General features: G+C 27.7%; 2 protein-coding genes across 2 annotated transcripts; one reads left to right on the top strand and one right to left on the bottom strand.

The window, feature by feature from the left end:
* Nucleotides 1-3,747: 3,747 nt before the first annotated feature.
* On the bottom strand, nucleotides 3,748-8,452 carry LOC111297338 (phosphoribosylaminoimidazole-succinocarboxamide synthase, chloroplastic-like). The gene is made up of 12 exons (XM_022892053.2): nucleotides 7,713-8,452; nucleotides 7,477-7,578; nucleotides 7,263-7,392; nucleotides 6,628-6,720; nucleotides 6,455-6,543; nucleotides 6,135-6,215; nucleotides 5,509-5,598; nucleotides 5,252-5,341; nucleotides 5,031-5,081; nucleotides 4,893-4,939; nucleotides 4,224-4,281; nucleotides 3,748-4,152 (listed from the first exon to the last, which is right to left on the bottom strand). Exons 1-12 carry the CDS (start codon nucleotides 8,025-8,027, stop codon nucleotides 4,093-4,095), a joined length of 1,206 nt encoding a protein of 401 aa, XP_022747788.2. The 5' UTR covers nucleotides 8,028-8,452; the 3' UTR covers nucleotides 3,748-4,092.
* Nucleotides 8,453-10,833: 2,381 nt separating this feature from the next.
* Nucleotides 10,834-14,963, top strand: LOC111297105 (nudix hydrolase 16, mitochondrial-like). The gene is made up of 4 exons (XM_022891724.2): nucleotides 10,834-11,254; nucleotides 13,844-13,958; nucleotides 14,186-14,269; nucleotides 14,393-14,963. The coding sequence occupies exons 1-4, from the start codon at nucleotides 11,184-11,186 to the stop codon at nucleotides 14,633-14,635; spliced, it is 513 nt and encodes a 170-aa protein (XP_022747459.1). The 5' UTR covers nucleotides 10,834-11,183; the 3' UTR covers nucleotides 14,636-14,963.
* The last annotated feature ends 655 nt before the right edge of the window (nucleotides 14,964-15,618 follow it).

Here is a 15,618-nt window from a genome sequence, read left to right on the forward strand (position 1 = left end):
TTAATTGATCCATATATTGAATTTAATTAGGATGTTGGAAATACATATAGAGAGGGTCCCATTTCACTTTCAATCTTTTTGTGATATGGTCATTATCCCATGAGGTCAAATTGTCTTTCAAAATAACTGTAGTTGCGGCTAAACTTATTCAAATTGAAATGCTACTCTACCTTTAAAGCATGAGGGCATAACGTTCTGAAAATTAAGGTGGAACCTTTTTGAACGTGAATTAAAAGGTCCTGCAATCGAATTTGAGAGATTGTTCATTCATTTCTCCTAAGAAGTGGATTCTGATAAAATTAATATTCAATTCTCAATATTTAAAATTTATCATCTCCTATCTCTTTAGACTTCATCATCTTTTTTATAATATATATATATATATATATTGTGAAATCTACAACCCCTGCAAAAAGTTCTCAATTTCTCCGATGTTTCTCATTTTTCTTTTATATTTGCTAAAAATTTTGTTAAGGAGCGTTCTAAGAATATATTTTTAAAAAATTACTTTATTAATTAATTTATTTTTCTATGCATGAAAATTCATAATATAAAATGCTAATCACTTCATTTAATATTACTATAATTAAAATTTTAACTAATTAAAAAAAAAAGCTCTTAAAAGTCTCATTATAATTTTTTTTTATAAATAACCAACATTAAGAAGAAATTAAAAAAAAATACACAAGTACTAATAAAGGGAGAAAGCAAAGAGAAAAATGGAAAATACTCATAATTAATTTTTTTTCTAAAAATTTAATGTATACTATATATGTAAGAAATAACTAATAATAAAGTAATGTAAACGTTATACAAATATACAGTCATAAAAAATCAACAACTCTATTTAGACTCAGCAGAGCCGCCCATCTAATTGCCGACCATTTTTCTGTAAAAGTCACATTTAACATTTTTTCTTATACAGTATGAGCAATGGCATTTCCAACAGCCTCCGCCGGAGAAAACGCCAACAACATGAGAGCAGCCATGATCCCAACAGGAAATAACAAAAGCATCAATGGTGGAGGCGGTAGCGGTGGCAAAATCAATGGAAGAACCACCATAGACGCCGCCAACGCCGTCAGCAGCAGTAGTAACCCCCCCGGGCCAAATGGCCCAAAACTCTCTGTCATTGTACAATTGCTGAGTAATCTCTATTAATAAATTCTGAAGTAATCAAACTCTTCCGAAAGCTGAGCTAAATATTCTAGTGAAGAAACCGTTTCAAAATTGGATCAAATGTTCAAAAAAAAAAAAATACTAATCAAAGTTTTTTTTCAAAAGAAATTATAATATGAAAGGATTTGGGATTTGGGGTTTTGAGAGAATTAATAAAATAATGGATTGATTTGAGAGTTGGAGAAAATTTTGAAGTGAAAACGATAAGAGGTTTTAGAAGTAAAGAGACGAGAGACGTATATATATTGTTGTATGATGGCTGAAGTTAATCGCAGCCGTTGACTTAAAGAGCTTGATGTGAAGGGGCATTCGTTGTCGTGTCTTTTTTTTTTTTTTTAATTTAATAAAATAATTACACCACGTTAATATATACTTATTTTATTCAAATTATATCATAAAATTATATTATTAAAAAATTAATTATTATTTATAAATTAAAAAATATATTAAAATAAATATTTATTATTTAATAATCATATATGATATATAATAAATAATTATTTTTTAAATAATATTATCATATAATATGATTTAAATAAAACAAACATGTAGAATAATCGTTTTATATAATTTTTTTTAATCAGGAAATCTGGTAACAAGTCTTGATCTATATCAGACAAAATCAAGGAGACAGATCCCAATAGTTCAACATATTCAGCTGATCCTTTTTGGGTTTTTTTTTTTAATATTTTATAAATTATTTGAATATATAAACTTATTATACATTTTTTATCAAGTTGTTTCTGTATTTTGGTCTTTTCTTTGTCCTTTTGGTTTTGATTTGTTTAAGGATGAAAAAGAAATAGGAAAAATAATAAAAAATGTTTGTTTTATTATTATAACAATTCAGCTGCTAAGAAAATTAATTTATGCTTTTTGTCTAAAAGTGAGATGATTGATTGTAAAGTCTTACTGACCCATGTTGGCATTTTTTTTTTAAGAATATATATATTTTTAATGAGAATATATATTCTTAAAAAAAAATTAAACAAACAAAGTATAATTAAATAAAAAAAAATCATGTGATATGTTGATAAAATGTTAAATTTTTAATATTAATAATCAAATTTTATTTTTTTTCAATCTCAAATATAAAAACAAAAAAGTGCATCCAACAAAAAAATTGAATTCAAATCTCTCATTTTGTCACTAATTAAGTTAGGTTTTACAATTACCACTAATGCTAAATTAAATTGGTTTTTCCTTTCAATCACTATCTTTTAATTAAAAATCACTTATAGTATATAATGGTAAATTTTGTGAGCTTAATTGGATTTTTTTTTTTCAATTTAAGAATGAGATGTGTTTCCATATTCCTATTAAAATTAAGAATGAGATGGTAAATTTTTTTTTTCAATTATGTAATGGTACTTGAAAATTTTCATATATCAAATTATAATTATTAAAATTAAGACTTTAACATTTTATCACATTACATCATTGTTGGCTTATATCTCTTATATATTAAACTTCCAATATCTATTCGGTTTAAGGCAGTAAAGTACATTTCCACATAAACTCTTTTTTTCTTTACATGATACCAAAGAAAAATATTGGAATAAAATTTACTTGATATATAAAAACGATGAAATTTATTTTATTTTAACTTTAAATTTTTTATTTTTATATTTAAATAAAAAAATATTATATGCATAAACTCATAAAAATTTGTAAAATCTAAACATCAACTCTAATATCATGCCAATTGATTCAAAAATCAATTGAGAGATGCATCATTTTTCATTTAAAATTATCAAAATTTTAATTGAAACTAAAAGCGATGATAATGTATCTGTCAATTTATTTTTAAATCAATTGATATTATATTAAAATTGATATTTAGATTTTATAATTTTTTATAAATTTATGAGCATAATATCTTTTTTAATATGTATAAAAATAAGAGATTTAAGGATAAAATAAAATAAATTAAATTAAATTAAAAAAAGAAGTGATGGGCCTAAGACATAAAGGTGATTCCTCAAGTACACAATTTTCATTTCTCACGTTTACAATGAGAAAGAAAACGACAATAGATTTCCGTCCATAATATTCTTTGCAAAGCAAGCCAAGGACGAAGAAAGTTCATGTGTAATTGCCAAGAAGGCAATAACACAATAAAGATGTGGAAATTTCCAAAATTTTGAGGCCATTTTTATTTCTTACACATTAAAGATAATGACAAATTTGGATTGGCCTAACTTGATTCGATTCGTAAAACCAACAACTTGGCATTGTTGGGCCGTTTGGAAATAATAGCTGCCATGCATATTCCTAGTCAATTGAACATTCTAACACGACTTTTAAAACTTGATCTACCCATCATAACCATGTGTTGAAAATGTTTCAAATATTCGATCAAATCCATATACATTTAAGTTTTTTTTTATTTTTGAACTTAATAAAATCTAAATTGAAAACCCAAAAATTCGAGTTTGGATAATTGGATTCAAATCTTAGTTAATCGCAATTGATTCATACAAATGCAGTAATTCAAGTTGCCACGTCAATGTGTTCAACATTAACCATTTTGTACTTTAAAAATCAAGGACTTCAAGTTGAATCAGCTTTGAACGGTGATGAATGCATTGTATTTCTTCATTGGCAAAGACCAAGGACAAAAAATGTTAGACATTGTAATTTAATCTTCTTTGAATTCATTGAAATTCAGGTCCTAATTATAGATTTAACAGCAAAATAAGTGCACCAGGCATTACATCTCGACAATCCAGCTTGCCTTCCACCCCAAGTTCATCCACCAAAAGCCTTGGGATACTGAGCTTATTTTCCATTCAGGAAATCACAGGATAAAAACACTTAAAAACTCTATTAATAATTGAGTGCTGCTCTTTAAAAGTTTCACCATAGCCTCCATCATAGGAAAACCATGAGCTCTCGTATGATCTTCTTGAGTTACTGCAAAGATAACAATGCCGACGAAACATTTCGCGAGATTCGATCATGTATTGGCTCCTGCAAGAAAAAAATCAAGTTGCCACTTTGCATAATATCATCAAAATGGCATCTATAGTGATAAATCTTACCTCTGTCACTCGTGCCTCAAATCTTGATTTTGTTATTGTCTCGTATAAAAAGATGTACCTGGCAGTAAAGCTAACATCAGTGCAAACGGATATTATTGAAATGTTAACTTCAATCATAAAACACTGTAAAAATGTTTCTACATCACGAAGCAACACAAGGTACAAAAAAACATGTGGTTTCAAGCACATAGTTTAGGCTCCTCTCAGTTATCTGTCGAAACAACTATCGTGTTCGTTCATATATCTAGGGTCCACAACACCCCACATATGTGAACTGTGATGAATGCATTGAAAAAATAATGGACAAAAGGGTAATTGGGAGGATCTAAACCCAAAACACACACTCCAAACCATAATTATCATCTTTCTCTATAAAAAATTTACAACAGTTTTTCGAATTCAACAGGCTTGTAAAATTAGGTCTGTATAGCCATGTTTTCTTTAGGCTAGCATAGCAACATAATATGCATAGTAGCTGATAAAACAGTGACAGGTGTTCAAATTGATAGAAGAGAAGAGAAATGAAGAAGAAAATAGTATGCAAGAAATAAGAAGTAAATCGAAGTGAATAAGACAATTTTTTTATTTCATTTTTTTCTTTTCTCTTTAAATTGTTAATAGCATATATTCTGTGCCTAATTACAAGGTATGATAACAAGGAAAACATACCGCCAAGCAAGCTCGCAGACAAGTTCTTCAGGGGCATCAGGAAGGACCTAAGGATTGCATCATCAAATGAGATTTAAAGTATTCCTTGGATTAAAAGGCATCAAAGGGCATTGAATTTAACTTCTTGACGTAACTTACCTCATCTTCATAGGGATTGCAGTGATCTCTAAACCATAACCTCAAGAACTCCTATAAAATCCATAAACAATTACAAATTAAAAATCAGAAAATTTTCTCAGCTCATAGTTGGCAAGGACTTGAAAGTAACAATCAACAATCTTCACGTGTGAATTGGCAATAAGACCACCTTTTTGTCCCTAAAAATCATATCAGACATGGATAAACTATTCACTACATACCTTGTCAATATTTTCAGGTTCAAGACTATTCTGAAAGTGCTCTTCATAAGAATTTGCAATCCAATATCTACTCGAATCAGGTGTATGCACCTAGAAATACAAAACAAGATGCAAATGTCATCATTGCCCGTCAGTTTGTGTAAATTTTTCATGCTTGAATATGCATGCATGCACATATATATGTGAGTGCACATATTTGCATGTGTAATGTGTATGTGAGAGAGAGTGGGAATCTGTCCATGAAATTCACATCTCACCTCATCAATCAATAGAATTGTACCATCACTAGCCTTTCCAAATTCATATTTTGTATCTACCAAAATCAGGCCATGCTCCAAAGCTACATGCTGTATATTCAACAAAATAATACAAATCATTAAGTCAGTTCCATTAAACAATAAAGATTATCAAGTAAAATGCATTAGAAGTGGAAATATAAAAAGAAACAATCCATCATATGTTAATAACTGATGGTGAAAGTGTTTGGTTGAAGAGAAACACAACACATACATAAAGAAAGACCCAAGATTGCTCTACATAAGCTACAATACTTGACATAAGAACATTTTGACTACCAACAGAGCATCACTAACACTGTAAGCACGGGAGTTGAACAGAATGAGAAGCAATTCCCAAATGCCAAAGGCAACATTTTCTTCCCGATTAACAGGTTGTTATAGCACAAAATACAATTCAGTATTTGTTTTGATTAGTCTATTGTGTATTTTTTGGACAAATTCTAGTGTATTTTAAGTTTTAACATAGATTTATAATTTGATCTCCTCTCAAGGAATTTCAGTGTGTCGATTGATATTGTCTTACATGCATCTTAGAAAAGTACATTATGACAGCACATGAAGCTTATGAACAGAATCTAAATCACCTGTCCATACTGAAACAAACTTAGAGCTTTTTCTCTCACTTCATCAAAGTCAGCTCGAGTCATCAGTCCTCTTTCAATAATCTGCAAGGAATATATGCACCATTTGAAATAACTCATCCACCACATAATCAGAGACCTATCAACAATATCCTAAACTAGCCAACGGGAACCCATTTTTGGGAGCCTTTCCTACTTTGGAGGGGTGGATGTGGGGGAAAAAGGAAAACTTCAAAGCAATATGAAAGATGAAGGAAGATTCTTATTCTTTATGCGTTCCCTATATCTGTCAAAGTTTAGACTTGGGGAAAAAAAAGATCAACCTCATCTGGAGTTACTGGAACATCATGATCCTCAGCCTTAGTCGTTGGTGTGAGTATGCTTGCAGTTAACTTTTGATTTTTAACCAATCCTATAACAAACATTTTAACTCACCATCATATAGCGCAATTTCCAAATGAAAACAGAAAGTAATTTAACTATATCGAAACCTCACCATCTGGAAGTACATTGCCACAGTAATTTCGAACTCCATTTTTGTAGACTGTCCACAGTGATGTGTCAGTACTTCCTGTCACAAACCCTCTAACTGCATATAGCACCAAAATTCAGATCAAATGAGGATTTTACACCAGATGACCACAATAACTCTAAATGATAAGGTTGACATAGAGAAATGGAAAACTTAAATCACTTTGAATACGTGGTGCTTCAACCTCCCATATGATACATCAATTTCAAAAAAAAAAAAACAATGAACTTACATAGAAGACCTATTCAAAAAATAAAATTTCGTGATTGGACCATGTGAAATTCAGTTACCTATTCTGAGACTAAACAAGTCTTTATCTTCCATACCTTATGGATTTACCCCATCTAAATATAATAAAACTAAAAATTATGGAACATGTTTACTATTTGACATGCTGTGAATGAACAATGGAAAACTTGTTGATAGCTTTAATTGATAAAGTGGACCTTGGTTCATAATTCAAACTTAGGAACAGCTCCTAATCACAAGATGTGACCAAAGAAATTCAGAATTAAAGTTTGTAACAGTGAAACAATTCGATTCCCATTAACCACTCTACATGTGACAAAATGAACGGTAAGAATATCAAAGATACTCACCAACAAATTCAACAGGAAAGACAGAACATTTCTTTGCAATTGTAACATTTTTATCTGGTACTGACAAAACTGCATTGGGAGTTATGTGTTGTGTTCTATTGAACCACCACAAGCTCGTCTCATTAAGAACCTGAAAATTGAAACTCCAACAATAATACTACATCTCAATAACTACCATTAATATGTACCGTAAAAAAACATTAAGTATAAAAACCTGGCCCTTGAAGGGAATAGAGGCGAGAATCCTATCAAATGCACTCTGACGATCAGTTGTGACCAAAACAAGATAATCCCCAGTATCATAAATATCTCTAACCTGCACAAATTAATCCAAATTAAAAAAATTTCCATCTTTTTAACACCACCCTTTGTTTGGTTGCTAAGAAAAAGCATACAACTTCAGATCTTAACCAATTTTGAAAAAAAAAAATGACAATCCTTTGTTTCTACCTTGCCTCTGGTTTTGGATTTGAGACCAGGAACTGTCAATTGAAGATTAGTCTCTGATAAACAATTGTGAACTGAGTCTTTTATGGTGGAAAAAACTTCTTCTTTGCGACAAGAGTTGAGCAAAGCATCAAAAGATGGATATTGTTGTTGGCTTTGACTGGACACAACCGAAAGGGAGATGTTGGGGTACTTTCTGGACTTGGGTTTTGCTTGAAAGGTAGAGATTGATGGGAATAAATGAGTTTGAGTCCCTGTTTTGGTGGGGTTAAGTGGGGTTTTGGGAAAGCTTAAGGTTGTCCTCGTACACTGAGCCATTTTCAGCTTTTCTTGTTTTTTGCTTTGTCTGATTGCTGTTGGGAAAGAGACGAATGGTGGCTGCCGGACGCCGGTGGAACTCTAGCTAAGGGGATGCCCGGTTGGGCGCTTCAGTCTCGTCGTTCTCGGTTTGGACGTCGATCTCCTCGTTCTTGTCTGCTTCTGCTACTTGTTCGGTTTAAGTGATATCTCTTTCCGACCTCCGTTGAAAGACCTTGGCGAACGCCGAACCTCTCTTGGATGCTGTCTTCTTCTGAAACTGTCTGAGACTAAGCCTGCCTTTGGATTTCACTGGAACCCACTTATAATTGGAATTTGTGCCAATCTTACAATGCGGTGTAAAAATTTTCATTTGGTTTTCATCGCTGTACCAAGATTGATACCAGCTTTTCACTGACCAATTTTGGTCCACTGGCCAACTGGACATTCAATTTTTTTTTAATCTTTTAGTTTTTATTGTAAATACAAAATCTTCCTTATAATTTAATTTTTTTTATTTTGATTTTTATTTTAAAAATTTTGAAATAATTTTTAATTTAATAATAAAAAATATTTGATATATTATTATTTTATTAATTTTTAATTATTTACTAACAATATCATTTAATAATTTATCATAAAAATTATTTATTAACTATTTATTAATTTTATCTATACTAAATATTTAAAATTTTTATTATATATAATTTTTAATCGAATATCTTTAATAAGTATTTTTTTAATTATAATTTATTCCATCATTATCATTATTTTTACAATCAAATACATATTTAATCATAAATTTTAATCGTATTCTTATAATAATTAATTTTATTTTTTATTATTTTTAGTTTTATCATAATTAATTTTTTTATCCAAATTTAAAGAATTTGATAGGATTTAGTGTCACTTTCAAAATTCCCTTGGTTACCTAATTTCGTAAGATTGTGAGATCACTAGTGACGTGACTAATGATAAATTATTAATAGTTTTAAATTTAATAATAAAAATAAAAATAATATAAAATATCTAAAATAATTTTATAAAAATAAAATTTTAATATTTATTAAATTAATAATTTATAAAATAATGATATATTATTTTATAGAAAATTATAAATATAAATCAAATTTGATAAAAATAATTTTAAAATTTTATTAAATTAAATTATTGTTAGTAGTTCAAAAAAAATGGACATAAATTATAAAATGAATTAAGTCTATAAACTAAAATTTGATTATTTAATTCATTTAAAATTTTAATTTTTATTAAATTTTTTTGAATGGATATAATTTAATAATTTTTTTTCAAATTAAAAAAATATTAATCATACATACAAATGATTTGATGTTATAATTTTAATATTATAGAAGAATTTCTAATATTTTGCTAATCTTAATCATGTATATTAAACAGCATAAATCATATCTAATAGAGATTGAGAGAATGATCAATTTATCTATATTGAACATGAGTTTATAAAAATTAAATTTGAAGGAAATTGCATGTTCATTCTCATTATTAGTAGGATAAATTTAAAAAAATCTTGATTATTACCTTTTACTTTAATAGAATTATTTTTTGTTTTTTAAATAAAAATTAGATTATTTCGTAAGATAATGATTTTATCATTTTAATGATTTAATATCCTTCTCACTTAAAATTTTTAAATTATTATAAAATAAAGTAATAATTGAATATAACTTTATACAAATTATCATAATTTTTAAAAGATAATTTACATATCAAATTCTCTCTAAAAAAGAATATGAAAAAAAATGAACGACGGAATTCTTTGCGCGACGACTGGAGCTTGACTAAGAACCGGGACTGATTGGCTATGAATTTTATATATATATATATATATATATATATATATGTGTGTGTTCCGTATCCAAATCCCACGATAATCTATTACAATAGTTGGATACATAACTTTTTTTTTATAAAAGTTAGTATGAATCAATTAAATCGACGAAAATTGAGTAAATCCAATTAATTTGATTTGATTTATTCGATTTTAATTATAATTAATTTTTTAAATTAATTAAATTGATGAAAATTGAGCAAATTTAATTGATTTGATTTGATTTATTCGATTTTAATTATAATTAATTTTTTAAATCAATAAAATTAATTAACTAGATTAATTTTTAATTTTTAAAATTAATAATCAAATTGATTGAATTAATTGATTTTTTAATAAGTAAAAATAAAAAATTAAATAAATATTTTTATTTTTTTTTGTAAAATTTTGTTAAAATTATTAAATCTTTTAGTGATTTAATTTAAATGATATTTAAATTTAAATTTTATTGAATTGAATTTGTAATTAAATAATTATTCATAATAAAAAATGATAAAAAATTTAATTATTTAATCAAATTGATCTAACCAAATCAATTTTAACCAAAGCAATTTTGGTAGATTCAATTATGATTTGTTATTTCGATCGATTTAATTATTTATTTAATTAAAATTAATTAAATCGATTATTGATTTTTTTAAATAGAATCGATCAATTATTTACTTATATTTTTTATCATTATTTTTAATTAAAAACTACTTATTAATATTTATGAAAATACGTGAATTAAATATCAAATTCAATTGATTTTTAAATAAAATGAATGAGACTTTATTTTTTTACCAATAAAATTATAAACATAAATAATAGATTTAATTAAGTAAAGGAATTTGTATCCATAAAAAGTAGTTACCATAAAAATTTGTTATTACTAAAATAATTGATCCCACGTCTTGACTAACTCATGCAATTTTGACCATCCATTGTTTGATCCGCTCTCAGCGCTTCACTTTAAGGCAACCTTTTCTCTCTCTTCTCTCTCATTCTTCCCTTCTTTCCAAAACTGAAAAAGTTTCCCCCCATTGATTATTACATTCCAAAAGAACATTCAATCCCTACAAAATAAAATTAAAATATAAACAAGAGAAAATCAAAGTCATTGGATGATGTTTCGCAGCATTGATTATCATTGTCAAATCCAGTATCAACGACGATGGATGCAACATAATCCGATACAAGCGTGATTATTTTGCAAATCCAAACAACATCAAGCAATGAGGCGTCCGAATAAGAACGATGGTCGCTTTCGTTGAAATTTTGAAATTTTGAGTTTTGAAAAGAAAAAAAAAATTGAGATTTTCCATAATATTATGTCGGATTTGGTGGCCCGTACAGGTCGGCTTCAGCAAAGGTACGAGGCCGGTTGTCGTCTTGTTGCTGGGTATGTTTTTGTTTGAATTATTTATACATGTAATGTGTGTAATGTAGATATCAATAATATGTGAATGTTGGTTTTGAAAATTTTGATTGATTAATTTTTAGCTGTTCTTGTATCTGCTTGAATGGTGTATTTTTTTACGGTTAGAATGGTTTGTTACATTATTGGAATGAAAACAAAAAATGGGTTATTTTTATATATTTATTTTGTTTCTGATGTTTAAAACTAATGCATTTAAGATTAAAATTGTATGTTTTATCTCAAAAACAGGTTAAAATTGTACGCTTTTTTTGTGTTTATGAATGCTTTATTCATTCGATGGGGTTGTTTACATGATAATATGAATTTTAAGGTTTGAATATTACATTATGAGATAAGTTTTTTTTTTTTTTTTTTGCTATTTTGGTGTAAAGAAATGGTGTATTTAAGATTTGAATGGTTTATATGAAGTTGGAAAGTGAAGATTTTTTTTTGCTTTTTTTAATAGGAATGGTTCATTTGAGGTTTAAATGGTTTATGACATTCTTGGCATGAACATGACAAATAGATAAATTTTGATTTTGATGTGTATAAGTTGTTTATGTTTCGTTTTGTTTCTGTATACCAATGAAACATTTATGTTTTAAAATGGTTCATTCCATCCTCAAGATAAAGATATAAAATTTAAGCATTCATAAATCTATAAACCTATTAATTTAATTTTCATAATAAATTCTTGACAAATGAAAATGTCACACTTTATAAATAAAGAATTTTTCATAAGCAGTTAAGAAAAATCAATTTAAATATCACTATAACATAAAATAATAACAATCTGTCCTAAATTTTTGACAAAATATAAAAGATTTAAGATTATTTATATAAAAACAAGAACGTATATTTAAAAAAAATAATTTAAGATTATTCATATAAAAACAAAAATGTATATTTAAAAAAAATAAACTTTGACAATAATTTTAACTTAATAAAGGTGGCTGCAAATAATTAAACAAAATATATTGAAAATGGTTACAAAGATATAGAATAAAATTAAAAGATAAAGTTGCAATTGGTTAAAAAGAAAAATAATACCTTGCTTGAAGGATGAAAATGAATTAAGATGTAAAATTTGTTAATTTGATGATTATGCTACAAAATATGAAAGTGTTTATTGATTTTAAGAAATTATGAATAGTGATTGGTGGATATAATAAATAAATAAATAATAACAATATAATTTTAATTCCTTTTAACTTATAATGAATAAGACTAAAATATAAGAATTTGTTTTTGATACACTGTTAGAATATAAACTCTATATATGTCAATAAATCAGATTATGTAAACTTATCAATAAGCAAATATTAACTTTAAAATAAATATATAAAAAATACTATTTTTTAAACAATTTATTTATTAATAATGTGATATTATCTGATTCATTTCATTAATCAGATAATATCATCTAATTTATTGATAATGTATAAAATTTATATATTGACAGTGCATCAAATATAAATTTAAAATATAAACAATAAATAAATAAAATTAACATCAGGTAGAATTTTTTTCTCTGCATTTTGGAACTAAAATTCAAGGAGAATTCTTTGTGAATTTTAGTATATTTGGTAGTTGAAGTGTTTGAAAAATGTGACAATGGTTTAAGAAAGATATTTTCTCTTGGAGCTAATCTAAGAACATTGAAAATTCATGAATGATTTATGAGATGGGAAAAGTCTTAGCACATCAATGTAGCCTTGGATGTGAGTTTTGGCTGATGAGAGATATGTGAAAAGAGATTGTGAGGCCCTTTCGTAAACTTATTATGCAATTGAAATTTCTTAATTAATTGTGTTGCAGACTTTCAATTAGTCTGATAATTGATATTGATGGTGATAGATTCTGTTTTTCCCAGTAAACAAGCCGTTGTATGATCCTTTAAAGAATCTTTATTGGTTCCTTAAAAATAAAAAAGAAAAGAAAAAAAATGAACAACGAAAGATAATGAATGGACTTAAGAGGGAAATTGCCCTAGCATATTCCTTGTTTTTGGTATATCTAGCAGCTTAATATATATGACTATGAGTGAAAGCCAAAGTTATGTATTTATTTAGAACAAACTGAATGGAATTTAATCATGGAGTAGGACATCCTTCAGTACTAATGAGACATGCTATTTAAGATGTTACATTCTTTTCAATTCATGGGCTATTTTTCTCTGGTTTGGTGGTAATGTTGTGAATGGATTTTATATATTCCATGAATGGATCATGTTAGGTCATTCATTCTCTCTTTTTTTTTTTTTTTTTGCTGCAAGTGGTTTCTGGATTTTACCCGGTATATATATTTTTTTGGATTGATCCAAGTTTAACGAATTCATAAGAAATTATTTTTTCACAACTTTTTAACAGATACGAATTTAAACAACAAAATGAGAAACACACTCTTTTTATCGCTTGAGCCAATCACCGATTTTTTTTTCCTTTGCTTCTTGCTTTTTGGATTGAGATTAAATTATTTCATTCTGAATATAATGTGATAAGGTATTAGTTTTGTGAAAAATCTGTTCAATACTAAGCTCCAAGTGCTAAATTCAGTCTTCTTTTTCAACAGATGTATTCCTTTTAGGTATACAAGTTCAGATGAGACAGATGATGTAAATTCTGAAAGGGCAGTTGAGGTACTGATGATTAACTCAACTAGCGGACATGGTCTTTTGTTTCCAAAGGTACAAATTGTAGCATTTTGTTTTGAAATATACTGTTCTACTTACTACTTTCCATCGCTCCACTTTCCTACCATTGCTAAGCTATTGCTATCCATCATGCTTAGAATACAGTTGCAATTTGTCTTGGATAATTTTCTTTGTTCTTTGTGTTTATGGGACCAGTTTTCTGGTTTCTAGTTCTGTATATGAAATGAGAATTTCTTATGGATTTTGGTATCTGATTTTAGGGAGGATGGGAGAATGATGAAACTGTGGAGGAGGCTGCAGTGAGGGAAGCCATTGAAGAAGCTGGAGTCAGAGGGGATTTAATGGTGAAAATTTTCTTCCTCGCCGTTATTTTTTGTGTTTGTGAAAGCTATAACATATTTTTCTAATATTAATTTGTTCAAAGGGGACTAATTTTTTTTTTTGTTTGTTTATTTGATTGGATTCAGGAGTTCATAGGATACTATGATTTTAAGAGCAAAACCCATCAAGATGAATTCAGCCCAGAGGGATTATGTAAAGCAGCAATGTTTGCTTTGTTGGTGAAGGAGGAATTAGATTCATGGCCAGAACAAAGCACACGTACAAGAAGTTGGCTAACTATACCAGAAGCACTTGAGAGTTGCAGGTATGCATGGATGAAACAAGCCTTAGAGGATGGCTTCTGTAAGTGGCTTGCACAAAAAGACTGACTGCATAAATCAAATCATATGCCCACTTTGTTTCTAGGCTTTATATTTTTTTAATAGATGTTGGTGTTTCTGGTTACATAGTTACTGTTTCTTATTTCATTGAGTTTGCTTATGGGTCTTGTGTTGCTCACCTCTGATTCATTTTAATTCAGATAGTAAATCCAAATTGTCATTATGCAATGTGTTGCCTACTCTTTTAGATGTCACTCTGTATTTTAGGGATGTATTCACCCTTTATCAAAATATTGAAAATTTAAAAAATGTGAAAGAAAATTTCGCTGAACCCTCTCAAAATTTTTTTTGACACTTTTAAAATTTGAAAAATGAGAAAATTTGAAGAAAAAAAATCTGTTTAATCGACAAAATTGATAAATTCATTGAAAATTTTTCATATATATTATAAGTACACACTTTCAAAAAAAAAAAAATTGTAGATTCATCACTGGCTGTTTTGCAAGTTTAGCCATTTTCTATAACTAGAAATAAGAAAAGAAAAGAAGCAATAAAATTTAGGTCTTTTTCTTTTTCATTTTGGTTTACTTGTGTATATTTTCTCCTAATGGTAGTCTCCTCATGAATGCCTAGTTCCCTATTGATTTCACATGAGTTTTTTTTTTTTTTTTTTCCCTATACTTTTTGGTGGTTAATGAGTTAAGCATCCAAGCATTTGAACTAGAGGTTAGTCTATAATTTTTTTGCTCAAAAAAATAGTTCAAATCTTTGCTTTCTCCAAATCAAAAGAAAAATGTTTAGAAACTCACATGGTGAACATCTGAGTTGCTCATCTCGTATTAAACTAGAGCATATGGCATTTCTGAAACATAAAATCCTATTTTCTTTTAGACATTTATCCCAAAAAAAAATCGATATTTTACAGCATTTGGTTACTCCTCTATATTTTAAGATATTCCTTGGAGTTGGATCTAAAATCCCTTCAAATGAAATTTAAAAAAAAAAAACTGCATTTGAAAATTTCCAAACTA

This window comes from Durio zibethinus, chromosome 12 (assembly GCF_047325235.1).
Source record: "Durio zibethinus cultivar Kanyao isolate XHJ-2024 chromosome 12, ASM4732523v1, whole genome shotgun sequence".
Taxonomy (NCBI): Eukaryota; Viridiplantae; Streptophyta; class Magnoliopsida; order Malvales; family Malvaceae; genus Durio; species Durio zibethinus.

Bases quoted from the DNA above. Each gene is read 5' to 3' on its own strand.
- LOC111297338 (XM_022892053.2), bottom strand. From the start codon at position 8,027: ATGGCTCAGTGTACGAGGACAACCTTAAGCTTTCCCAAAACCCCACTT. The intron at 7,579-7,712 runs GTAGAAACAAAG...TAATTTGTGCAG, and splicing joins AATCCAAAACCAGAGGCAAG to GTTAGAGATATTTATGATAC. The intron at 4,153-4,223 runs GTAAGATTTATC...TTTTTCTTGCAG, and splicing joins TTGAGGCACGAGTGACAGAG to GAGCCAATACATGATCGAAT.
- LOC111297105 (XM_022891724.2), top strand. From the start codon at position 11,184: ATGTCGGATTTGGTGGCCCGTACAGGTCGGCTTCAGCAAAGGTACGAG. The intron at 11,255-13,843 runs GTATGTTTTTGT...CTTTTTCAACAG, and splicing joins GGTTGTCGTCTTGTTGCTGG to ATGTATTCCTTTTAGGTATA. The intron at 13,959-14,185 runs GTACAAATTGTA...ATCTGATTTTAG, and splicing joins ATGGTCTTTTGTTTCCAAAG to GGAGGATGGGAGAATGATGA.